A 26514-nucleotide genomic window follows, 5' to 3' on the forward strand; every position below is an offset into this window, starting at 1 on the left:
AGAAAGGAGGAAGAGGAGAAAGAAAATTAATACTTTAATGATGTCTTTATGCGGAGCATTAGCTGCAGAATAAAGTCGTATTAAATACGACCTGAGATTGCGGTCGCATTCAAAAAAATCCGATATGTATCCGATTCAGTACCAAATTTGAAAGTGGCCTGAATCGGATTTGGAAATGTCAGATTCAATACGACTTGTGCTGTTCACATTGTCAGAAACAAATCAGATATGGGTCACATTTGAGCGATCAAATTCTTCAGGTCACTAACCAGATTGTGTTAGGGGAGATGGAGCATGTGAAACCAAGTGCAGACACAGGCGAGGAAATAAGGTAGGGACAATATATTTATATTAATGCAACAAAAAGGGAATGCAGACCTGGGGAAGGTTGGACTGGTAGGTGGAAACTGGAGATTGAGGCTGGTAGCTGGAAACCTGGGGCTAGGTCTGGAGTGGTATCTGTGTGGAGAAGCAGAGTCGAATAAGATCAAGGGCAGGGAACCCAGGCTGATAAGAGGAGGGACAGTAGACGAACTGGAGTCAGAGCAGACTGAACTGTAGGGACCAGGAGACAGGATTAGGTCAGGAAAACAGGCAACAACAAGATAACTGGATAATTACAGTTATCTTGGCTTGAAGCGTAGACTGGTGTAGAAACTACGATGGCAGTGTGGATTTGGCATTTCTGAGTATAAGTAGAGGTCTTGATTATGGAATGATTAACAGCTGGTGGGGCTCTGCTCTGACTCCAGCACACCTGTCTCCACTCAATCAATCAATCAAACACAGGAAGAGAGAGGAAGAGAGCCACTGGGGAGGTGGCAACAGGTAAGGAGACACAAGACTAGGGTTCTCTCTATAAGGACAGATAAATATCCATAAGCACAAGCTGGGCAGAGTTAGAAGTTAGCCTCAAAAGAGTTCATAAAAACAAGCTGTCTTCATAAGTGAACTACAGCACATAAATGAGAGCATATTTGGCGTCCTGCACTATTAAATTAAGAAACTGCACCTCGTCATGGCACTCTGGTCCTGGCAGCAGTTGTCGCTGGCTTTGCTGAAAAGCTGCTGCAGGCATCTGTCTTACCTGTGAAGCAGACGGCCTAGTTTCCATCTAGGGCTTCTAATGGAGACGGCAGGTTGTGCCATGATATAGTGAGACCATTAAATGGTGGAAAAAAGGCACCCGAACTTTGTATCCACTGTGTAACCATAGAAATGGGATGAACGTGATAGCACGGTGATTCCCTAACATTAAAACCACATGGCTCCATGACAGATGCCTTCATCGTTTCTGATCTTGTTAGAAAGCTGGGAGCTCAAACACAATACAAACAAGATCACACTTAAAGCTATCAATAATGAACAGATCAGACAACATTTTGGGACTGTGTTTACTTTTACAAATAGCCTCTGAAAAACCTTCTGTAACGAATGTGTAATCAACAGCGGATTTCTCCCTGCCTGTCATTAAGTGTAATAGCTCCAAGGTAATCTGTTGTGCCGACTGCTCCACATCCTTCATGTACTTGTTAATGAGTTTTTACTGTGCACTTTGGGCAGGGGGCCAATTCTCTTTGACCAACCACAGCCACTGTGGTGCCAACTGAGAAGTTTCTATAATGCAGCCCAGCAAGCATAGCTGCATTGCTCAGGATGAGCATGATCTGTGGGTCATGAGAAAATGTTTCCCTTCTACTACAGTAACACGATGAATGAAGGTATCAGCAGGCTTCTGTTTGTCTGGCAAGGTGACCAAAATAACAGTCCACTACAATGTCGGCCAGTGGACAAAACAGACAGGATGAGTGTGTAATTGAATTTTATGATGAAGGTACCATGTGGCCTCCATTGTCAGACATTATTTGCCTCCTGGAGGTTGTATTCACCACCAGTGGTCACAGTTATTGTCAACTCTGAAAGTGAAAAAATTAACAATTTCTAAAAAAAATCTTTGACAAATTTGGTAGATTGTTGTTTAGGGATACATACAAGTGTTATATATTATATATCTAAACCAGTGAGACAGTGTTATACATCTTACATATTCAACAACATGTGTATACTTTTTCTGTATACAAATACAAAAAATACCATAAAATGTTCTCTTTGTTCTTCTGACACAAAGTAGACTTTGCAGCTGTGGTCTCTCTAAAAATACAAATCAAGTATCCACATTAACCTGAAAGCCTCGGGTTTCACATAATAAACTATTGGGCATCTGGATAAACAGTAGAGAGGTGGTGAAAGGTGCATAGAAAGCTCAGCGAGGCAGACAATATTTCCTTTTCCCTCCTTTCTTCCTTGATTTTCCCATTTTTTCATGCTCTCTCTGTCCATATCCCGCTGTCCTTATCCCTGTATTTTCTTCATTGATTCTCTTGATTTCTCTGTTTTTCTGTCTCTGTGCCTCACACACACACACACACACACACACACACACACACACACACACACACACACACACACACACACACACACACACACACACACACACACATAGCCTGCGCAGACTAGACCATTTGTCATGTGCTCATTCTATGATCTAAATCCTGTTGTTTTAGGAAACTGCTAGGGATATTTGATTCTCCTGCTCTAAGTCGTTTGATCTGTATTTCCTCTATGCTCTTGCATGCAGCAGGAGTCCCAGTGGGCAAAGAACAACAAATGAATTAATTCCAGTGCCACATCCAGCTGAAATAAAACCTACAGAGGAGATAAAATAGCAACCAAACAAAAAAAAGATACTCGAGAAACTGTATTTACACTGGCTACCTTTCTATTGTCGAAGTCCACTCATTTCAGAGCAGGCTCAGGGTGAATCCATCTAAATTTGATGGAACTTTGATGATAAAACTAAAATCATTTACTTTTATAGCAATCTATCCAATATCAATAGTTGTTGAGATATTTCACTAAAAGCTACAAATGTCAAAGGAAACATCAAAATGTAATGCTAATCCATTCAGTAGTGATGATCAGCCAAAGTGATGGATCGACAAATTGACTGCCCAATATTGGCTACTTTCTGCCACTAGCATGACTAAAAATGCAATTTTGATGATATATATGAGGTTCATGTGTTTTGTTGTGCTGTTGTTGTTAATCATACACAAATCATTGACTCAATGCTATTGTTCAACACATGCTGCGCTCTGAGACTACACACAGCTGCTGTTTTCAGACTTAGGAAGGTGTGAACTTGAGCAACACTGACCTCAAAATTTTTTAGACATGAAGACATAAGCGGTCAAGCAGACATAAATTCACATCATCACATCATTTGTCTTGACACTGTGGCAGGCTCAGATTGTACTATGATCTTCCCCTCACAGTGTATGTGTGTGTATGTGCAGCTTTGTGTGATACCATAATGAGTTAAGCATAAAACACTGGAACTTGCATTCATTCAATTTAAGTGACGTCGTCCTCTGAGCGGAGCGAAAGGAGGTTTTGGGAGACCACTGCAAGTGGAACTCCTCGCAAGGCAGAACTGTAACCTGAAGCCAAAGAGAAGTGAGAGAGCGAGAGACAGAGGGAGAAACAGAAGGAGTTAGCAAGAGAGAGAGAGAGAGAAAGAGAGGGAAATGGAGGGAGGGGGAGGGAAAGACTAAAGGGCTGAGAGAAGGTGATGTCAGCTGAGTTCAGAAAGTAAACAGAGTTCCACACTGCAGCATGCTGTCTGCGGGACGGGGACTGCAGCTGGGGCAAACCCAAGGGGGCACCCATACCCATACAATCCCCTGGTCCAGCACCTTTATCTGTGGGAAGGAGGGCTGGTTCCTCTTCATCTCCCTCTTCATCTTCATCTCCCTACCCCAGGGGACATCCTGGCCCTACGGTAAGAGACTGGCAAAGAAGACTTTACCTTCACTGCTCTTTTTCTCCCTCTCCCTATCTCTATGTTTGGCACAGCCTCCTGTTTAGGGTTCTTTGTTCTCAAAAAGCCGGCATCAGCACTCTCTCCATCCCCTTTCTGCTTCTATCCTTTAACAGCAGAACAGCATTCATCAGACTTTTAAAAGAAAACCCACAGTAGACAGTGATGTAAAGACAAGCTTTTAGAGAGGCAGCAAAGAAAAACAGCACTGACAAGTTATTGCAATCTTTGTCTTTTACAGTTCTTACAAGTATGAGATGTAGAGCGAAGAATTGCTCTGTATGACTTTGTTTATTTTGCTGTTAAAAAGAAGTCTGTGATCATTCTGGTCCTTTCTACTCATTGTTGTTCTGTCTGTGAAATAAAAATGAGAATGTTTTTCTTCTCCAAAATAATAATAAAAAAGCAGTTGGATGTTGCCACACATTCCTTGAAGTAAAGTGAGGCAGTGTGAGTCCTAATAGGGCTGTTCAGACTTGGCAATCTTATTCTTTTGTGTGAGAGGTTCTCTTTAAATGCCTAAGTATGTTGTGGATGAGTCCTCTCTGAGATTGAAATCGGCTCTGCCTGTTTATCCGGGATGACCACTTGAACTGCTGCAGGAAGACATGAGTCATGTTTGACTAAATCATGCTGGCTGTGGTAATGTGTACACCGTTTCCAAGACTCTTAACCAAACCTCTGCCCTTTGTCTGATTACTCATTACAAGCACACACAGCCGACACAGTTATAAATTAAAACCTTTAAATTGTAATGCTGGTGAATGTGGCGAAGGGCTGGGAGGAGCACAGTTGTGTCCCTCTGACAGATATACCATTTTGTGTTGTTGTCGGCTGAGTCAGTCTCAGAAAAGCTTGTTTTGTCATCGTGAAAAATCAGCTGACGATAGATGCTTTCTATTTAGCAACCTTGTTTCACCTTTTTTTTTTTTTTTTTTTAAAGCAGGGCAGAGGTGTTTAAATGCAAATCCTGACTTCGAGGACATGTCTGTTTATGTGAGTGCATACATGTGTGTGCCTGTGGTTATTTCTGTTTCTGCATGTTTTAGAGTCCCCACCTGAAAGAGACATCAGCAAGGCTTTTTGTGTAAGGCTTACTTTTCACAATTTTCCACCCACCTAAATCTTGAGATATCTTTTTCTTCTGACACACTTCCCCCTGTCCTGTCACTCCTCATAGTGTGTTTAACTAATGTCCTCAGGGAGGCTGTTGGGAATACTGGGTTGTAGGCAGTAGGAAACAAAGACCAAGGCTGGATTTTAAAAAAACAACAAAAAACATATCAGAGTGGAGACAGGGAAATCTTGGCACAGTGGTTTGGTTACAAGAAGAAAAATGTGGCCTCTGATTGAGCATTTGGAAAAATAACATATCAGACAGAGGGGTTCATTTCAAGTTTAGTAGCTAAATGGTGAAAACAAATGTGCACATCTCAGACTCCTTGTATGACCTACATGTTGGTGTGTGTGTACATACCATTTCACCAAAGTGGATAATAAAGTGATACAGTAGAATACTTTATTGGGTTTGTGGTTCCCTTCCGGAAGGAAGTTTATTTAAAGCAATCTACAGGATGACCACGGGGATCAGTGCTTGGGATCAGGCTACATTCACATACGCAATGCCCACAGAGCTCCCGTGGGAGTTCCCTTGTTCCATGATAGCTAAATCACTCCAACCTCAAAATACCAGACAGCTGCTGTGGGCAGTAGGCAAAAAGAATTATACACTTGCACATACACACACGTGCACTCTCAGCTGCTATAAAAACAACTACTTTTCCTACATCATCATTAAATAAGCACCATTCCGTCAAGAGGAAACTATGTATTCAGTTGTGGATATAGGATATAATGTAATGCTACTTTATCTACTCCTGGCACAAGTTCTCTCTTAATTCTGGCGGGGAATAAGTATGACTTAAAAATGTTATGGCAAGGATTGTGCTAAGCAGCTAAATTAATTCATTAAAGGGTTGGCTCACCCAAATTAAAATTAAAAAAGTTATTTCAGAGGGACATATTTTCTCACTTACCCAGTAAGGAATTGAGTTGTTTAATTTGCTTTGTTTTTTGAGATAACTGTCTCCAAGATTTAATAGATTTAATTAATAGTTTAATGGATGTGAATCGTGTTCAGTTTCCAGGAGTAATATCCTGGCTACTGTATAGTCATTGGATATGCAATTAAAACAGATGAACTTTAAAAAAAAAAAAAAAAAAAGAAAAAAAGTATGAACTAACATAAACCATGTCAGTCTAACAAGGCTGACAGAGCCACAACATTGTGCTCTGTTTTATAAGCATATTGAACTCATCCTAAAGCACTCCCTGGACTCAATGTTCAAACCCTCTGCATTGTATTATGTGGCTGTCTGGCTTTGTCTGGAGTTAAATATAGCTTGGAAGACAAGACAAGACACGACTCATGTTGATAAAATACTGTTGCTGAGCAGTGAGCAAGAAAAAGACAAACTAGACACAGATAGCAGCACAGACAGCACATTTCCATATTTTCTCCTGTGAAGTTAAAGAAATAGTTAAGAAACCAGTCTTGTCAGCATTAATTTGACAACTTGATGACTTGTTTTTATAACTCTGGATAAATGTATGTCATATTTTGGTAGTTGTAATGTCTGTTTTGTGTTTATATCTGTGAAATATTTTGTGAGTTAGTGAGTGAATGTGTGGGTATGGCTTAAGTCACTTTCAGGGACACAAACCAGATTTACGATCAGCTTTCGGCAATTGTGGACAAAAGCCATGTCCTTGCCATGTTAGGGTGTGGGGGTGTGTTTACTCTGTGTTTTATTGTTTTTGCTCACACAGGGACTACAGATGGAAATTAGCTAATAGCTAATGGTGCAAAGCAACTTTTTTCTTTGTTTGAGATTAATGCATTTTGTGCATGGTCCCTCATATAAATAAATGTAATAAACTCAACTAAAGCGAATAAAAATCCAGATGCTGACTTTGAGTTTATTCTTAGCTGCATACACAGGGAGTTGCTTCCAGAAAATGATGTTACAATTTTAAAGCTGATGCAGGCTTATGAGTCACTTGTAAGGTCAAATTCTGCACCTGCAGCACATTTTGAATGCTGTGTATCAGCAGTACCGGTCTTCCAGGGTTTGTTGGGAGTTGGGTGTAAAGAAAAAAAGAAGAAAAGAATAAGGAAATTATATGAAATTGAACAATAATATGACAGTGTTTGTCCTTGACAGAGGTCAGGGTTGGGCAACAGGGCAGCAAGCTTAGATGCAAGTGTCTGAATTTCCATGGACATGGTCTCTGCCCTTGGTAGTAATGATGTCAGTCTCTGGATCCACATCAAAGGTGTGCAGCTGTGCCACAGCACCTAATAACCCGGGCCTTTGAAGCTTCTGATTGGGTTGGGGCACTGTGTGACAAATGGAGGCCTCAACCAGGCCACATAATGTCTGTCATGATGCCTGTGATATTGCTATTTTCTTTTCTGTGGCCTCTTGACATGCATGTTGAGGAAAACATTTAGGAGCTCAACATCTGGAATGGAAAAAAGCAGATACCACTTACATAAGACCAGAAAAGCCAAACAACCCACACACAAAAAATCCTCATGCTTAGCTAAAGGAATGAAGGGGGAAAAAACAAAAAAAACTTTTGTGATTTGCTGCTAAAATGTGTTTCTGGGGCTTGGTTCCAGCATCTTCTCACACAAATAAAAGTTTTGCCTGTTCTAGGGAACTATTAAGACACCACACATAAATATCAGACAGTTGGAATGGAATGGGTGCTGAAAAGCTATGAGGAAAAACAAAGAGGAGCAAACTGTTATCAGATGAAGCTCCTCCTAATTACCTCTCTGACAACTGTCAACACCGCCAGTTTGTGATTAAGTACACATTAGCCTGCAGCACACAGCATAACTACTACCTTGGGTTAAATTACAGTGCTGAGGAATACAACGTATTGATAAACGGGGCAACATTTGTGTGTTGGTGCGGTGTGTGGTGGTGTCTTCACACAGTCACACATATTTTCTCACTTAAACACAGAATACAAAATTTACATTGCTTTTCATAGACCTAAAGCTCAAACACTGAAGGCCAACTAATGTATGTACTTGTGCTTGCACAAACACCCTCTCACTTAGTTAGCCTAATTTTGCACATTTGCACTACCACACCTGCCCAGACCCTCCTTAGGTGTCATAAAATCACATATACAATTGTAACTGTCCAGTCTATAGTTGCCCTCAGGTGAGGACCTGGAAGCACCACAGATGTGTTTTTACAAGGCAGCAAGTTTATCGCTGTAATGAATACATTTTGATCACCAGGGTGCAGGCCAGAGCGTTGTTATGTAAAAATGATGTCCAGTGTTCGGAATCAGTAAACACTTATTAGCAAAGGGGGATACCAGTCCAAAAAAATAAAGATGCATTCCAACATGTGTCCAGCACTGGCTAGGGCGGGGACCTCAGAGTCATGCTGAAAAACATAACAATCTTATCAGAAGGCTAGAGGTCAACAAACTGAAACTGTATGTGATGTGCACTGGAAACATCTCAAGGAGGGGTTTTAATAAAACAGCTGGTAAATCAGGAAAGGAAACTAATCCTATTCCATAAATGCATGTATGTCACTAACTGTTGGAAATTAGACTGAAGATTATTTTCTAGCCCTGGTTAAGCAAAAAAAGTTATACAGTTGTATTTTTTCTATTTTACACTCATACACTCATAGTGTCTTCTATGAATGTACTGACAGCAGTAGCACAGGGTGTGATTTCTCTATCAAAGGACTAGACACACAGCAGCGATCTATGTAATGACATTACCAGATCAGCTCATAAAGTCTTTTGACCCTTTAACGTGTATATCCTATAAATCAGGTTTCACAGTCTCTCAGGCCAGTTTACAAACCTCAGCGAGGAAGGGGCAAAGTTGTCCCATGAGAAGAGGAAATGGTGTCAGCATCTCTCACTGACACCATGTGGCAGGCATCACACCTTGTAAACACTGTTTTCTTTCTGGACTAACAGTCTTAATTGCTGGGTAGCTATTGTTAGTGGGTTTGATGGTAAAATTGGCCAGTAACAGAATGGCTTCAGTCCATCCAAAGTCCTTTTGACAATAACCAGACTCCAATTCATGTATTGTTTATTATACTGCTATTATTAAAAACATAATAACAGTCATAGTTGTTTGTAATGTAGTTGGTTCAAACTGTATTTCAATGTACAAAAGGGAAAGCAGACCAGAGTTTAGATGCACTCCTGGTGTGCAGGCACTGAACAAAGTCAGGCTACTGTAATCAAACAATTAGTGGACTCAATACATCACATGTTCCATTTTTTTCTGGTCATATGCCAGATTGAAAGCATTGAATAGTTTTGCTGGTGTGTCCTTGAAACTGATTTTATAGAAATATATTGTGGAGAATAGGAGTATTGCAGCCAAACATAACTTTTTACTTGCTGTGGTTGAAAAAGAAAGTCTGCTTCACTGTCAAAATACATATTGGTACCTTAATCCCACCCCTTGCATCGTGTTATCTTCTTGTCTCAACAGACATCTCTCAAAACACGCCAGACATTCCCATGCCAAAGATGTTTGTGGTTCTCGCACTTTTTCTCGCACAACGAAATGAAATCCACAACAATGACAATCTGATCAGAAACTATGTGCTTCTCTTTTTTTCTCTCAGGGAGGCAGACCAAACTAAACAAAAGAAGACAATACAAGAACGCCAGCTTTGATTCAAAAACAAAGCGGAGTGGTTGTAAGTTTACATTCGTTGCCACCGCAAAAATTCATTACTGGCAGTTTAGTGAGACCACATGGATGTTGCACATGTATGTTATTGTCCAAAACAATTGATTGTCATTAAATCGTAGTCGCAAGATCTATCACGTCGCACGTCTATCATGTCGTGCCAGTGATGCAAAAGAAGAGCAAACTGATTCCATAATGTCAAAGACTTGCTGAACATGGTTTTGAGGTTAATACACAAATTAAGCTGAGCCTGTGTTATGAAAACTGTAAATGACCCTAGGAACAGAAAGGAATCATAAAACAGCCAAATGAATGCAACAGCTTTATGGAGTGCAAACTCTGTCCTTAGGAAACTTGCATTAAAATTGACAGAATGGCATTGCAAAACTTCTTCCTTTTTCTTCCGGCCTTGCCAGCTGTTACAGCCCATTCATTGCGTTTCGGGAGAAGTTTTTTCCTGAGGGCTGAAAGCCCCAGAAAGAGCCTCTAAAGTAAGAAAATGACAGTGAAGATACCTAAAGCCACAAGCCAAGTGTCAGTTTAGCCATCACACACCATTTGCCATTTGAATGTCTATTATTTGTGTAATCTCGCGAATAGTCTGCAATATAATCCAACAGGACATTAGTGCCCTGTTAAAGTATGCCCACCAAAATCCAAACCAAACTAAAGTCTCGCATAAGAAGTGTTCTTTTGAAATCTCAAAAATAGGGTCCAGGTTGTAAAATACCAAAGTTTGCTTTTAAGAGCCCCTGTACTGAGCTGGAGCACTCGACCAAAGTGCTTCACTGAACCTGCAGTGGTTCTCATCTAGCTGTCATGTTGGCGATCATGTAGGCACCAAGCCTAGGCACCAAGCCTACTTCACCATGCTTGGCCACTCTTTGGGACATTTATGTCATAATCAGCCATCCATCACCACTGCAACAGTAAAAAAATAACCAATCTGTCATGTGTTCTGTCCGAGAGTTGATGCATAAGAGTTGATTCTAAATTATTTTTTATAGGCTTTTGTTTGAACTATTTGCCTCCTCATTGCACTTTGGACTAATTTTTGACAACCCTCTGTTCCATTCATTCATTTATTCTGTTTGCAATAATTGGTTAATTTTATTTCCCCCATTAATTCATTAATTCATTCTAGTTGTGTATTGTTAGCTGTTCCCTATTCATCTCTGTCCCTTGGTAGTTCAATAAATATCTTGATTTATCACCAAGTCATTGTATTTGTTTACTAATTTACAACAGATATGGAGGTTCCTGTATTCAGAGTTTACGACTTTCAGATATGAGACTGATTCATTTGTTTAATCTGTTTGTTTAATGTCAGTGGATGGTTTACCTCACTGTGTCTTCTACAGTGGGGGAGAAATAACTGGGGACAAGGCAAGATTGTTGCTGGACTGAGATACAATTTATGATATCATTAATGTAGCAGGGTAGCAGGGACGACTTGCAGTATTCCAAGACATCTGTGCTTCTCTTCTCTAGCTGACCGTCTGAAAACAACCACCAAGAGATTGATTGCTAGTGGTTGTTTCTCTTTCTGTGTCAGTGCATTTTTGACTGAGAGTGTCTACTGGATTATCTCTAACTTTCAAAACTATTTTGATGAATTCACCTGCAACTACAGCTTCACAAATAAAACCAGTATACAAGTGTGTCTGTGTTTTTAGGCAAGGGAAGAAAAAGTCTGGGTTCAAGAACAGAGAAGTTATGATTGCAGGCCTAGAAGTATGTACTAAATGCTGCAAAAAACACTGTGCCAAGTTTAAAGTGCAGCTTCTGTTAGTTCTCATCTGCCACAAGAGAATTTCCACTTGTGTTCTTCAGCTTGTAAATCCTCTGTTACATAATCACAACCACACAGGCTCAAAGGTCCCTGAATCACTGGTTTCCAATCAAACATTTCATTTATTGGGTAAACATTTTACAAAGAAGAAGGTTGATGTTGGCACTTGTGCTCATAATGCACATTCAGTGAATGATTTGATTGTTTTTTCAATGACAGTGACTTAACCATTGTGGCATGTTGCAGAGTTAACAGTGTCTGACGTATTATGGTATCAAACACACAGAAGAGATAACATAGAGACCTGTAGTCACCCCAAAGAGGGGCTTGCAACCATATGGCATTGGAAATAACCAGAGAGCCAGTGAAAAACAGCAGCTGAGATAAACACACAGGCAGTCAGTGCACCAGAAACCTTGCAGCGCTGCTGCTCAGCCCTCTGCTGACCAGAACCCAGTCTGTTTATATTTTCCCACAAAGCCAACTATTTCTTCTGACATAACCTCTCTGTGTTTGACTCATCTTCCTATTTCTGTACTCACCAAGGAATGCTTGTACATCAATTAAAATAGTCTCCTTCTGTTTGTTTAAATAATATCTTTGACACTGAGATGTTACCTTCTTTAGATTACAGGTATTTGCACAACCACTGCCCGGGCCCAGAGTGGAACGTTATGTGTAGGGGATGTTGCGAGTATGACGTGATACGCTGTAAATGCCCCCTCCAGGGAACTCCAGTGGGCTACGCTGTGCCCTGCTGTCGCAATGCCATCAACGAGTGTGACCCCTGTATCATCCATCCAGGTACAGTAGAACTTCTGAGATATGTGTGCTTTGGTTGATTTGTTGAGTGATTGATATGATTTGATGAGATGCTGTGGTCATCGTTATCTTAAACAGAATAGAAAGTTCTCAAAATTTTAAAAAGTAAATTTCTGTTGTCAGACCTTAAATCTCTGTTCTTGAAATGAGACTTTCTCTGATATCTGCCATGTACTTCATGCAACACTAGTAGCTGTCTGTCAGCTGTTCAATTGCATTGCAGCATGACAAAATGTTCTGAAAAAAGCTTCTGTATTTGTGATTTATTTTGTTTCCAGGGCAACGTCACATTGGCTGCTTTCCTTGATTTACTGGCAGAACTTTCTTGAATTGGCAGCATACGGGAATGATCACACTTTAATTTGTGAATGAAATGGGAGTAAATCTATGTATGTATATAATCAAAGATGACCACATCATTGTCTACGTAAGAAATGAAAGCATGACAGTACATGAGAATGCAATTGCCTGGGAATGTCTGCACACCACATGCCATTCTTCCTACATGCCATTCACCTTTGGAAGCATGTCACATTTTCTTTACAGCTTGAACATGGTTAATTTTTTTCTTTTATGGGGAAAAAACATCTGTTCAGAATTAAATACATACCTCCACTCATGTTTACTGTAAACACTAAAAAAATGTACTCCAAGTCTAGTGTACCACCATTAATTTCCATGTGTACATCGCCAGCCCATTTACTGTTAAAATTCATACCTGTCTTCAGGTCAGATTTTGCTTTTCACCACCCATAGACAGAGCAGCCTCTTAAGTGAAAATCCATCCTCCCAGGAAACCATTTCAAGGGGGTTTTTCCAGATTTCTGTTTCAAGGGTCAGCAATATGTTTGAGCATACTGTTGTAATGAAAGATGAGCATAATGAGTTTAGCAGAGTTGATTTAAAGGAAACACAGCAAGGATCCAGTAAAGGTTGGTGACAGAGCTCAAGCTGTTCGGGGAAAGTGTTCACAAAATGATTTGTCCCTTTTGTGTTCTGTCTTGTCAGTCTGACTGTCATTTTGAACCCTGCCTTACTGTGATTTTGTTTATCTCTCTCTGATCCCTTGCTCTCCTTCTTTCAGGCTGCAGCATATTTGAAAACTGCAAACGCTGCAACAATGGGACATGGGGTCCCAGGGATGACTTTTTCATTAAAGGAAAATACTGTGCTGAGTGTCGTCCTGGCTGGGCTGGTGGAGACTGCATGCGTAAGTCTCATCATTCTCTTAATTAGCATATCCTGCATATCTTTACTGTAAACAATATAATAATATAAGTGACATAAATATTATGAACTCTATATTCTTAAGTATAATATGTATCTTCATCTGGGAAGACTATGCCAACTTTGAAGGCTGCCATATGCCCAGGAGGTTTTCCATGAGGAGATGAATGACAAGTCAATGACAGTGAAAATACAGGAATCCCATAAAAACAATTTATTATGCAAAATTTAGATGCCTTAGCTTTCCAAATATGCAAATATTTTTGCCACAAGGCAGAGCAAGCATATATTTGATTAAAAGCAGAAACTAGGAAAGGCTTTTGAATACTTTTGTTGCCCCTCTGTGTATTGTGTTTATGCTTCTTTATGTTGTTGAGCATACCAGGCCTTTAACAGTGGCTTTGGAATGTCATATGTAATCACTTTGGTTTGAATGGCAACCAAAACAGCTGAATACGGAGTCTCAAAATAATAATTATGCTGCACTTAACAGCCTCTGAAATGTATATAGCACTCCGGTTTAACACAACTTCATAAATGGAATCCTTTCCTGTGTTTTTCAGAGTGTGGGGGAGTGATCCGTAAACGACAGGGCCACTTGGTACTGGAGAGTTATCCCAACAACGCTCGGTGTGAGTGGACCATACAGGTCGACCATCCCTTTACGATAGAACTCAAGTAAGATCATAAGTCTTCTGCTTAGTTGTTTATTGTTCATTTATCTGCCTGTGCTATTAGGCTAAATTTGGGTTATCGGCAAAGTTACAAACAACAAACCATTATGGGAGAGACAAGAATTGAAAAGTGAGAGATCACCAAAGCCAGCAGGATTCATCATCTGATGACCATGAATGACAAACTTATTGCAATCCACGCAATAGTTATTGAGATATTTCAGTCTTGACCAAACCTGTCTAGCAACAGACTGACATTTCCCTCCAAGAGCCACGTCACTAGCATGGCTGAACGTAACATTTAAAAAAATCTGTAAAAAACTATTGACAAGTCTGTTAGGTAGCAAACCAGTTTATTTAAATAAAATGACAATAACTTAAATAAGTGCCATTTGGAATCTGAAAAATATATCAAATCTTTGTGTAAAGAAGTTAGAATTGCCACAGTTTCATCTGGCATTAAACCATTTGTTTTTTGGGGTGGATTTTTATTGTCCATCTGTAATAGTTATTAATAGCTGGCCTGCTTGAGTAAATTTCCACCCGGTTCAGATATTTCTGCAAGATGCATGTCATGGATGGATGGCAAGGTTACAGCAAAGCTTGGAAACCACAGCACCCCCTTTGTTTCAGGAAAGTTATTACTTTTCAGTCTTGTGATAACTTTTTATTTCTGTCATTTGCTCCATTACACACGCACAGCATTTTACAGGCAAGCACTTGTGCAGGGTTTTTACAGAAAAAGCTCCATACAGTTAGATTCAGGCAGAGCATGCGGTACATTCTGTAATTGTTTGCTGTGTGCAGAAAATACATTTAATGATTCCAAGGCTTTTTTACTGCTATATGAACTTAGCAGAGATTGCAGATCTGAATCCATTTTTGAGATATAGGCATGGCATATAAGCATGATATAGGCTTTCATTTCAAAGTTAAACCAAGGAGATTACATCTGAAATCTCTGTGTGTTTTTCATAATCCGGCTGGCAGTTGTCTCAATGTCACACTCTGACTCCAAAGAAACCAAAGAGCTCATGAATTAAAAGCATTTGTAGATTTCTCTGACCAGTTAACGTAGTTACTTAAATTCAAATTTAAATAGCCCCTCAGGCCACTCCTTCAGGATGACCTGAATGTATTAAAACTAAAAATGCAAAAACATCACCTATAAATGCTGTAATCACTAAGTCTTACTACTTGTTTTGGAAAATAACATTGCTCAATCAAAGTTTCTATTTGGGATTCATGGATATATTTTATAGACATAAAACAACCCCAGAACAGATATAATGAGATGCTTATTTAGACTGGGATTGTGATGCTGTTTATCAGAAGTAATGCCTATTACATCAATATAATGGCATTTATATGTGCACTTTAACTGTTTAATGGGCACAAATGATCTAATAAATATAGGGCTGAAATGGTTCTTAAGATGTTCACAAAGCCACAAAGCCAAAGACAGGCAATGGTTTTTGATTTCATTATGTGTTAACTGTTTCATTATTGCTGCCAAATGTCAGTACTGATCATTTTAGCTCATATGATATTGGTTCAAAGTAGGTGCACAAAGTTATAATGTGGTCAAACTTCCCTATACTTGTCAAAGTCATGATCTCAGATGACTTTCCTTTAATCTTTATAACCACGAACAATTAAATTCCTAATCCTCCTCATCTTTGTTTCACTCATGACATCAAAATAAAACATAAATCTAAATGTTTTAACTGCTGTGGTATCTGTTAAATATGACATGCACATCTCACACACTATTAAGAGCAGAAAACCATGTAATGGTTGGGAAAATCACCTTCTGCAGCAGTTTAAGTACTCAGTATCATTACTGTTCATTGCTTGTTTGCTGGCTAAAGATTTTAAAGTGTCAGAACCATGATGCCAGCTGGTGTAGGGCTGCCAGGGAACACAGGTGCTCTCCTAATCCAGGGGAACATGATAACAGCAGGAACACAACAGAATCTTACTGCCTTGTGTTTGTTTACCTGCTTTTAAAATAGTGATCTCCCTACCAACAGGTTTATGATGCTGAGTCTGGAGACACACCATTCTTGTCGTTATGACTACGTGGAGGTCCGAGATGGTGACAGCATCAACTCACGTGTGATAGGTCGATTCTGTGGAAACAACAGACCTGCTCCAATTCAGAGCTCAGGCAACAGTCTACACATACTGTTTGTGTCTGATGGTTACAAGAATTTCGACGGCTTCTTTGCTACTTTCCAGGAGAACTCAGGTAGGTCAAAAAGTCCAATACCAGTGTCATGTAAGTGAATACTACTGAAATATAATCCTGCTACTATTAATAGTAAGAGAGGAACACATGAAGAATAACACAAGATATAATACATGTTATAATGGTACAAGTGCAAGGAAATGCACTCTCTTCACCTGACCATACCACCCTTACCCTGACCTAAATGTAATTCCAACCTTAAACCTAAAAACAGTCTTACGTCGTATGACAGTCTCTCCACCTCAGAAAAAGAGAGAGAGAGTCTGTCCTCTCTTCATGGACAGTAAACTAAAAGTAACTTTAAAAGTCTTAATTAACAAAGCTTGTCTTTAAAGATCTGGATCACAACACAGCAAACAAGAAAGAATTCTCAAACACACTTGGAGTCCTAAGTGTAATAAAAGGCTTTTGATAGTGCATGACTGACACTGGTGTGTTTCTGAAAATGACTTAGTCAGGGTGTTGAGCCCGCTAACAGCCTGTCAAGAAAGTACCAAACCAAATTGTCCCCCGAAATGTCCTCATGCTCATGGTTCAAAGCTCACACACACACACACACACACACACACACACACACACACACACACACACACACACACACACACACACACACACACACACACACACACACACACCATGTTTCCATCACTTCAGGGGACATTACATTGACTTACATTCATTTACTGGACACTTATCCTAACCGTAACCATAACCACTACATGCCTAATCTTAACCCTTATCCTAAACTTAACATAACCCTAAACTTATATTAACTTTAAATCAAGTCTTCACCCTAAAATAAATCATTTACCTTAAGGGGACTTGCTTTTTGTCCCCATAAGACAGGCGAGTCCCCATAACATAACTGTGTGAACAGATTTAAGTCCCCACAACATTAGGAATACCTAGTACACACACACACACACACACACACACACACGCACACACACACACACACACACACACATGCGTAAGTTGCAACCTACAAGGCCAGATCTAGTAAAAGAAAAAAAAGGCTGTCTGTGTAGAAACACATTTAGAAATGGAAAGTGAAGAAATTACATTTAAATGGTGCTCGTTTAAATGAATACAATATTTATTTTTGTTCCCTATTGCTTCATTTGTTTGCAAACAGCTTGCAGCTCCTCCCCTTGCTTGCATGATGGGACTTGTATCCTGGACAGTTCTTACACTTACCACTGTGCCTGTCTGGCTGGCTACACAGGCAAGAGGTGTGAAAATGGTAAGTCTCTAACAATATTTTCCATAGTATGTCCATGCTTGTAAAAATGCTGAGATTTGAAAAGAAAAGCAGAGAAACAAGCAAATCAGAATAAAGCAGACTAGAATGTTCCATCTGATGAGGTATTTGAAATAAATTTGCTTATTGAATTGACACTTAGCAAATCCCAGAATTATATGAGTAATTTTCATCTGAAATCTGACACACCAAGTTACAACAAATTTATTGAGAAACGACTTCTTCCCAAAAAACTTTTTTTTTTGCCATTGTTGTTGCCCAGAGAGAGGCAGTGATTCACTGTCACAAGGGAGAGGACTGTGGTTTGGACTGGGTTCAGGCCAGCTGCCTTGCCTGTCCGTGTCACTCCCATATATGGTTTTGGTTAATTTGATTTTTAAGAATTAGAAAATAAGTTTCAACAGATGTATTGCAAATACAATTGGTCACCTAATTTAAATGTCTGCATCCTGAAAGGAAATACAATTGGATTAAAATATGCAGAAAAATGAGGAGAAGAAAAATAGACAGCATTTCTTAGGGTTAGGCATTTGATATAGTTTCTGAAGATACAAACTCTTCATTCTTTTCGTCAACACAGTGGCACAGCTCCACTTGATCATTTGGACTATTGTTCCCTCAGGGTGTGGTTCGTAATTTTGGCCCTATAAGGTCTTTTATTTATGGGGGTCTGGACCCTTACTTGTGCTTTTGTAACTAATAAACCTCCCTCAAGAACCTGCAAAAACAGAGTTCCTCAATCCCACTTGCTTTTTTCTTGCGGTGTCGTTTTCAGGGGTTAAGTTTGAGTCTATAAAACGAATGGCAAAATAATTCTACTTCTATAACGTGCGCCAGCTTTTCCATTGGTGGAGACACCTGTAAAAAAAAAGGCAGGCTTTTCATTCCACACAGTGTGCATTCATCTGTACTCCCATGAGGACTCCTCAGCTGTTAATTTTAATGGAAGAGAGCTGGAATAACGCTAATGTCTGACATTTTGTTAGAGGAAATAACGTCTACATTTCTGTCACGGACTCAGATGGAGAACATTAAGCATGAATCTGACATCAGACATACTTTGTCTCTAATAATCAACCTGTCATCTGCTGTAAGGCTGAGTTAAAACTGTATGAGAGTATCTGACACACTATCATAGAAACCCTAGATAGGAAATTATTTCTCTCCCTTTTCTTTTCACTCTCTGGCACACTTTAATATATTATTGAATCTGAATCTGTTTTGGAGTGTTAACATAGTTTCCAAGGCATTAACGAAAAGAATGATGATTTACTTACAGTGTGTGTCGTTATATTAGCATTCCACCATCATAACTCCAGACTCTTCCCATCAGGTCTGTGGACAAAATCTGACATGGAAGATCATTTTAGCAAAATATACAAATGCCAAACGCACCCCAAGGTGCTTCATCCTTTTAAAAAACCCAACATACTATTCAAAGGAGGCCAACTACAGTTTAGTTTTCCACTTTTGGTTAGCCAACAACATTCCCCATGCCCTAAGGGACTGAGGGTTGGAAATGCCGTAAGGCAAAAACTCCCAGATTATAGGGAGGGTTCCTTGGTTTGGAGCAATAAAAACACGGTCAAGCATTTCATGGATCTGACCCAACAGAAAGTCAACTGCACATCAAACCTCCTGAGAGATCATCTCACAGAAAGTGCTGTAATGGTATGATAACGCTTGTACTAACATGTGTGTTTGAGTTTCTGTGGATTCAGTTGTGGGTGGTGCAGGCTTGCACTGCACCATTTGTGTGCTCATTTAAAGATTGCTGAGGAAAGAAAATAATACTTTTTGCACAAGGAAACAGTACATCACGCAATGTTAGAGGGTTTAGACAATCATTTCCATGAATAGTAGTATGGATAGTTTTGTTTTGCAGTAGGTTGTCATATAAAGGAGGTACACATAGTATTCCACAACCACATTACCAATTTCTACTACCACACTTCATAAAATCCACTTTTACAACACTGGAAAATTGAACAGTTTGACTAAAACCCTTTTATTGCATCTATTTCTTCCTCATTTACAAGCCATTGTGTTAAAGCCTTGCTGTGAACTGTTCACACTTTACCACACTGGGTGAAATAATTCATTAATAAGCCTTTAAGGTAGCAGGCTATTAAAGCTCTGGACATTCTTAAATTAAGAGTAATGAGTCTGAGAGCTGAGACTTTGGTTTTTGTGGACTACCTGTCTGACCTTGCCAACACCAGAAGGCAATGCACTCGCTGAAGTTCTATTTGTGTGGTCTTTTACAGCAGAAAGATGCAATAAACTAATGTTTTGAGGAATGCCTCCTAAACTCTCTACACATCTTCATTTTCACGAGCCAGCATTCAGTTAAGAAACAGGAACATAAGACAACATGTGTTCATAAATAAACTTTGCATGCCTGTATTTCCATTCAGTGGTGGGATGCCGCAGGCCTCCAGTGCCCACCCATGGATCCACAGAGGGTGTGTTTCATCACTCTGGGGCACGCATCACTTTCCGTTGCGACCCTGGGTTTGAGCTGCGGGGGTATCGAACTGCCATCTGCCTGTCTGATGGCTCATGGAGTGCGCCTGCCCCACAGTGCGGTAAGACGATGATGTGACTTATTTTTCCTGCTAAATAATTACAATTTAGATTCAGGGTAAACTATGCACGTTATTAGCTTATCTCTGAATGCCTAACATACTGCCACAAAAATGATGAAAACTGTGGAAAAAGGCTCATTTGCAGCTTCTATAAGACTTTTTCCTGTCTCCAGTGCCAGTGGAAAGGGTCTGCGTTCTACCATCCAAGCCAATGCATGGGGACCACTTTTTGGTTTATGGACCCAACGATGTACTTATTGCTCTACAGTACATGTGCTACCAGCCCTATGAACTCAGCGGGATCTCCCAGAGAACCTGCCTGCCTAACAACACCTGGAGTGGGATTCCCCCTGTTTGTACAAAAGGTCAGACAAAGTGTGTTGAGTAATTGGGATTAGAACTAAAATCGAGGAATCAATCAATCATGAGCAAATCGTATAAAGGATATAGAGTTCATTGTGCTTGTGTTTTTACAACAATAACAGTCTTTAATTCCTAGAGCCACCCAGCATGTCGCACCAGCTTTAAACGAAAATATTTGCAATGTGCTGCTAACTGATGACTTAGTAACAGTCTTTTTGTTTTGTATCCACAGTGAATAACACACTCACTGAAGCAGAAAAGGACAAAGACAAGGCAGAAAAAGGCAAAGAAACAGAAATATATAGTGACAAAGATATCAGCAAAGCAGAAGAGAAAGTTCAAGTGAGCACAACTGGAGAAAAAGAAAGTGTTAAAGGGAAAGATATAAACACTGTACAACAGCGAAATACAACAGCGGTCGACAGAGAAGATAAATATAATAGGACCATTCCGGAGAAAACTGTGGCTGAGGATACGAAGGGTAGAAAGCCAGAGGAAAGAAATACTGGGTCAGAAAAATCCACCGGAAGTAGCAAAGATAAAGTGGATAGCAAAAGCCCAGACAACAGTCTGAACACAGTTGAAAAGAAAGAACCTGAGGTAGTAAAGCCCCCTGAGAAAAAAAAAGACGACCCAGACGTAAACTTGGAGACAGGAAAGACGGATGTCACAGAAATTGTGGTGATAAAAGACAAAGGACAAGAAGAGAAGGAGAGGAAAGAAGAGCAGGTGAATGGAAAAAGAGATCCAGGCAAAGTTGGCCCCAATGACACCAAACTGCAGACGGTTATATCTGAGAGATTAAACACACTGGAGATATTTGAACTGGAAATAACACAGAATAATACATTTAGATATGATGTCGATGACATGAGGAAAGAAAACAATACGATAGGTTCTCAAGAACCGGGAAGGAAAATCATTCCCACTAGTGTCAACATTACACAGTATACTATGTACAGAGCAGGAGGCAAGGAAAGTGGGAAACCAAAGGAAAAAACAACAATTAAAGAGGATAACACTGAGAGCGGTTCCACTGAGAAAACAAACGAAGAATTGCAAAAGGAGAGGGAGGAGAAAGAAAAAGAAAAAGAGAAAGAAGTCAACCAAAGCTTCACCGGTAAGAGACTCATTTAAATGAACCATATCCCACATTTTCTCTGTCCTTCACCTCATACTTAGTCTGTTACCCTCCTCTAGAGAAAAGCTGCCCACCTCTACCTCGCCTCTACCACGGCTATCATCAACTGGTGCCAGGGGTAGAGACTGAGACAGTGGAGTTCATCTGTAACCACTCCTATGCTCTCAGTGGTAATGCCCGACGTAGCTGCCAGCCAGATGGTACCTGGAGCAGCAAACAACCCCTCTGTGTCAGAGGTACTGTCATCTGTTTTTCAAAATTAGCTTATTTACTGAACCATATGTTAATGGATTGTTTACATTTCTGTAGGCAGATGCAGCATTTTTTTCTGATTGCTGTACTGGTGGATAGGTTGGCCTTCCACCTTAAAATGAGATCCTCTCTAAAGGGTTTCATAAGTTCTCACATGCAGTACTGCATACTCAAAGTGTAATAAAAAAAGTGAGTAAACAATTAATAAAGGATCATGGCTGTCTCACCTTAAAACCTGTCATCAGATGTGTTGCTTTAAGTGCTAGTAAAATGAATGTATGTGATAGGTTAATTGTAAGTAATGTGTTCCTTCAATACTATAATCAAACAAGTCTGCACCTACAATTTTATATTGAGACAAACTGGGTTATGCTATTGTTTTTTAAGTTTTTATTTAACCTTTTAGAAAAGCATTGATCAACATTAAAGGTAACACAAGAATGTTGGAGGAAAATCAATCTGCATCTCTAAAGCTCTAAAGCACACATTTTTACACTTTATCACATCTATTAAACAAACAAAATATAATGTGTTTAGTAGGTAGTTTTAGAGTTGCTGGTCGGTGGATTTTGTTGCCTTTGAATAGAGCCATGACATACAATCTAACTCTCGACAAGACAGTGAGTAAGTGTACTTCCCACAATGTTGAACTATTAACACTTACAGCCCAGTCACTGATCCAGTTGCATTAGCACTATACAAATCACAGCAGCTGGCTCACAGCAGATGTTAATGGGACTTTGTGTATTTTGTGTATTTTATGTGTAATATGTGTCTTGTGTGTGTATTTACAGCCTGTCGGGAGCCCAAAGTTTCAGAATTGGTTAGACAGAGAGTTCTGCCTCCTCAGGCACTATCCAGGTATGTTTACCTGCATTGTCTAATATTACAAACATGATTATTATCATTAAAAGACTTGGCATCCATTAGTATACTGTACTGAATATACTGCTATGGCTCATACCAGACTTAACTAAAGAGAGAGTGATGCAGTGATGTCATTTTATAATAATTTTATTCGTAGAGTACAGGCTGCCTTTTAAAAGATGTACAGACAGGAGAATTTAAAAGCAATAGCTCTAATTTCATACAGCTACACATTTTTCTTTCTAAAATCACATTCAAAAGCATTTACTCAATATATGGGGTATCTGTCTGCATACCTTTGAACTCTTATTCTCCCCTCAGGAAGACACCTGTGCACAAGTTCTATTCCTCTGGGCTGGGACAACAGCTCCAGTCTGCCAGCCCCACTAATGGCCCTCAAGAGCTTTCCCAGTTGCCCCAGGGCTTCCATCACCTTTACACACATATAGAGTATGAGTGTGCATCTCCTTTCTACCACCACTCTGGCAGTTCGCGTCGTACTTGTCTGAAGACTGGGAAATGGAGCGGGCGTCATGTCTCCTGTTCACCAGGTGAGGGCAGCAGAGGACCACTAGTTATCTACATCGCCGTTACATTTAACCCGTGAAAATAATCTCCACTGTCACACAGAACCAACACACTGACACTGAGTTTGATAACTCCACTATGGGTGACTGCTGCAGCACTTTCTAAAAGTATGGTGACTGTCCCTCATTGCCGACATTGAGCAATACTTTGTCAGCTTCATAGGAATTCTTGCCAGCTCTCTGGCTTTCATTACTAGTCAGAGAACTACTAAGTAGAAAAGCCTATAGCTGAAAGCTGAAATGTGATATATGTATTAAGAGTTTAAAACATCAGCATCTTTAATTAAACGACTAATGTAAAAGTACTTTGATTAAATAAAGGCTCTCTTATACATAACAGCCATTCATGCAGTGCAAAGAATGCGCACTGCATGAAAAATGGTGGCGCACACATGGTTGTGCAAACATGATGAAAAAGCTTGTTTGGGAGCTAGAAAAACAGATTGAGTTTAGTTGGGAGTCTCACCAGACCCCAAAGTAACAGAGCATGTGTCCATTTTGCTACTGATGATTTGGCTTCAACTCTCTTGCAAATCTGAGACAATTTGGTTGTCATCTTTCAGTATATTCAGAAGGTGGGACAGCTTTGTTGCAGTGATGCATTCCCACCTAACCTTTGTGTTAATATCATATTGTTACAAACTTTTCATTCACTGGTAATAGTAAAATCCATACATGTCCTAGGTTGTTTTGTACCATAATATAAATGGTGTCCCCTCTTCCTGTTTGACATGGAGTTGTGCTCTTGCAGGCTTTAACTCCACATCTAATCACTCAAAGAAAGAGACACTTTGACAAAAGTCCTTTATGTTCTTCATTACACCCTCCAGCTCTCCTTCTCCATGCAGAGTTAAAGATAAGCCCACTGGCTCAGGTGCTTTAATAAAAAAAGGTCTGCATACATCGGTAACAATGTCAACAAAAACCTGAGGTAGATTCTTTTATTTTAGGGAGCTGATCACGGTATTATTGAACAAAGGAGCAAAAGTTACTTATTCCTCAGCTGATAATAAAGTGTATGTTTGAATGAATCCCCTTGAGTGTACTGAACATTTTGTAGGGGTAGGTAAAACAAATGCATCCAGTTCATACTGTTCTGCTTAAAAGATTAAATTCTCAAGGGTTCCTTTCATGAGTCAGAAGCTCACATTTCCTGTCTGTGTGGCTTTTAAATGATTCATATGTTACCTCATCTGTGGCACTGCTTTGCATTTTGGCAGACAATCCTCAAAATCGCAATTTTCTGAACATGTGTAAAATAAAAGCCTTCAGAAAGGAAAAACAATTTAACGAAGGTCCAGCGCTGTGTTTTGACACAGCCTCAATGTGAGTTTAATTTTTTCCTGTCTTCCATTTCCCCCTCCATACCCCTTGATCATGGTCTTTCCCTCTCTGTCCTCTCATGCTGTCGCCTCCTCTTTGGCAGTGTGTGGGAAGCATCCGACCTTTGACCCAAAGAGGCCAACAGAGGCTCACTGGCCTTGGCTGGCAGCCATCTACCGCCGCTCCACCAATGGAGCTGCAACCAAGGTGACCAAGGCAGACAGCCAGGCAGGATCCCTGAAGGAGTATAGTGGAGCAGGAACTGGCAACCTAAATCAGGCCTCTAACTGGCAGCTGGTTTGCAGTGGGGCTTTGGTGAACCAAAGAAGTGTAGTGGTTGCAGCCCACTGTGTGACAGACCTGGGGAAGATGTATCCTCTGGATGCAGCCAAGATCAAGGTGGTGGTGGGGAAGCATTATCGTGATGATCAAAGAGAAAATAAAGGTCTTCAACACCTGAGCGTAAGCTATTGGAGATCTCCTTTATATTTCCTATCTTAGTTTAATGTTTAACTTTAATGTGTTTTTACAGTTTAATTCCCCATAATATCAATTCCTATGTAACACATTGAATCTTTAAATTATTAGCTTCTCTCCATCTCTTTTATGTTTCTTCTGATGATCCTTTTTTAACAAAATTCTCACAGTAAGTTTGTTACTTTCTCTTTAAGGTGGCCTCCATTGCAGTTCACCCGAACTATGATCCCCATATTCTTGACTCGGACATGGCTGTCATCAAGTTACTGGACAAAGCAAGGATTGGAGAGAAAGTCCTTCCCCTCTGTCTCTCAGACAGTCAGGGAGAAGGAGTGACCTCAGAGCAAGGACTCGTGACAGGCTGGTCTCTACTGCCCGATCCAAGTTTAGGTGCTGATGAGATGGCAAGAGTTGGGCTTGTTCAACTTGCTGATGTAGTCCCATGTGAGCAGCAGTATGCTCGTAACGGTGTGCCAGTCAGTGTCACAGAAAATATGCTCTGTGCTAGCCAGAAGCCTGACTATGGAACCTCCAACATATGTCCCTCGGACACTGGGGGAATCCTTGTCCTCCCTGCCCTCTCTGAGAACAACCAGAAGCTTTCTCTCAGTTTTACACAGGTGCAGGAGGAGAGCAAAGGGATGTGGAGACTTCTGGGACTGGTGAGCTTTGGCTATGACCAAGGGGAATGTAATCCAGACCTGTTCACGGTCTATACACATGTAGCTAACTTCAAAGACTGGATAGAGAGCAATATGAAATAAAAATCCTACTGTATGAGTCAACCTGTTCCCACGGTCTCTAAAATATTTAAATGGCTTTATATATTTTACTGTCCTCTACCTTATGTTTGTCTGCTTTTCAGTCTATTCATCCTCTCTAATCTTATCTTTTTTCTGAATCTGCACAAGGGCATTTTCTTACTAAATTCAGAAGCAACACTGGACAACGCAGTGCTCGAACTGAAGGGGGTGCTAACACATTACATGTATTGGGCATCAACCTTTCATCAGAAGACTTCAGCGATCAGGTCCCTCAGACTGAGGTTACAGACTTGAAAATGACCAGAAAACCATTCCAAAGCCTTTGGCTGTTAATGGTTTGTATTGTACTCATTGCTATGTATATATGTTGTAATGTACTGAATTATTCTATCAATTCATATGACGCAAGAGATGTACATATTGTATTGAAAGACAGAGAAAAATCATGATGTTTTTAAATAAAGGAAATGTGGGTGTGGTAAAGCTT

The 26514-nt window shown here is 40.0% G+C and overlaps 1 protein-coding gene across 1 annotated transcript; it reads left to right on the top strand.

Annotated features, from left to right (window-relative positions):
• The first annotated feature begins 3598 nt into the window (after positions 1-3598).
• Positions 3599-26514, top strand: pamr1b (peptidase domain containing associated with muscle regeneration 1b). Its single transcript, XM_062421442.1, has 14 exons — positions 3599-3841; positions 12058-12234; positions 13337-13462; positions 14043-14157; positions 16187-16404; positions 17540-17647; positions 20083-20253; positions 20427-20618; positions 20849-21736; positions 21817-21993; positions 22804-22870; positions 23198-23427; positions 24890-25248; positions 25458-26514. The coding sequence occupies exons 1-14, from the start codon at positions 3676-3678 to the stop codon at positions 26025-26027; spliced, it is 3564 nt and encodes a 1187-aa protein (XP_062277426.1). The 5' UTR covers positions 3599-3675; the 3' UTR covers positions 26028-26514.

This window comes from Scomber scombrus, chromosome 6, assembly GCF_963691925.1.
Source record: "Scomber scombrus chromosome 6, fScoSco1.1, whole genome shotgun sequence".
NCBI lineage: Eukaryota > Metazoa > Chordata > Actinopteri > Scombriformes > Scombridae > Scomber > Scomber scombrus.

Excerpts from the sequence above, each read along its gene's own strand:
- pamr1b (XM_062421442.1), top strand. The coding sequence starts at position 3,676 with ATGCTGTCTGCGGGACGGGGACTGCAGCTGGGGCAAACCCAAGGGGGC. Across the intron at positions 16,405-17,539 it reads TACTTTCCAGGAGAACTCAG|CTTGCAGCTCCTCCCCTTGC; the intron begins GTAGGTCAAAAA and ends GTTTGCAAACAG. Across the intron at positions 21,994-22,803 it reads ACAACCCCTCTGTGTCAGAG|CCTGTCGGGAGCCCAAAGTT; the intron begins GTACTGTCATCT and ends GTGTATTTACAG.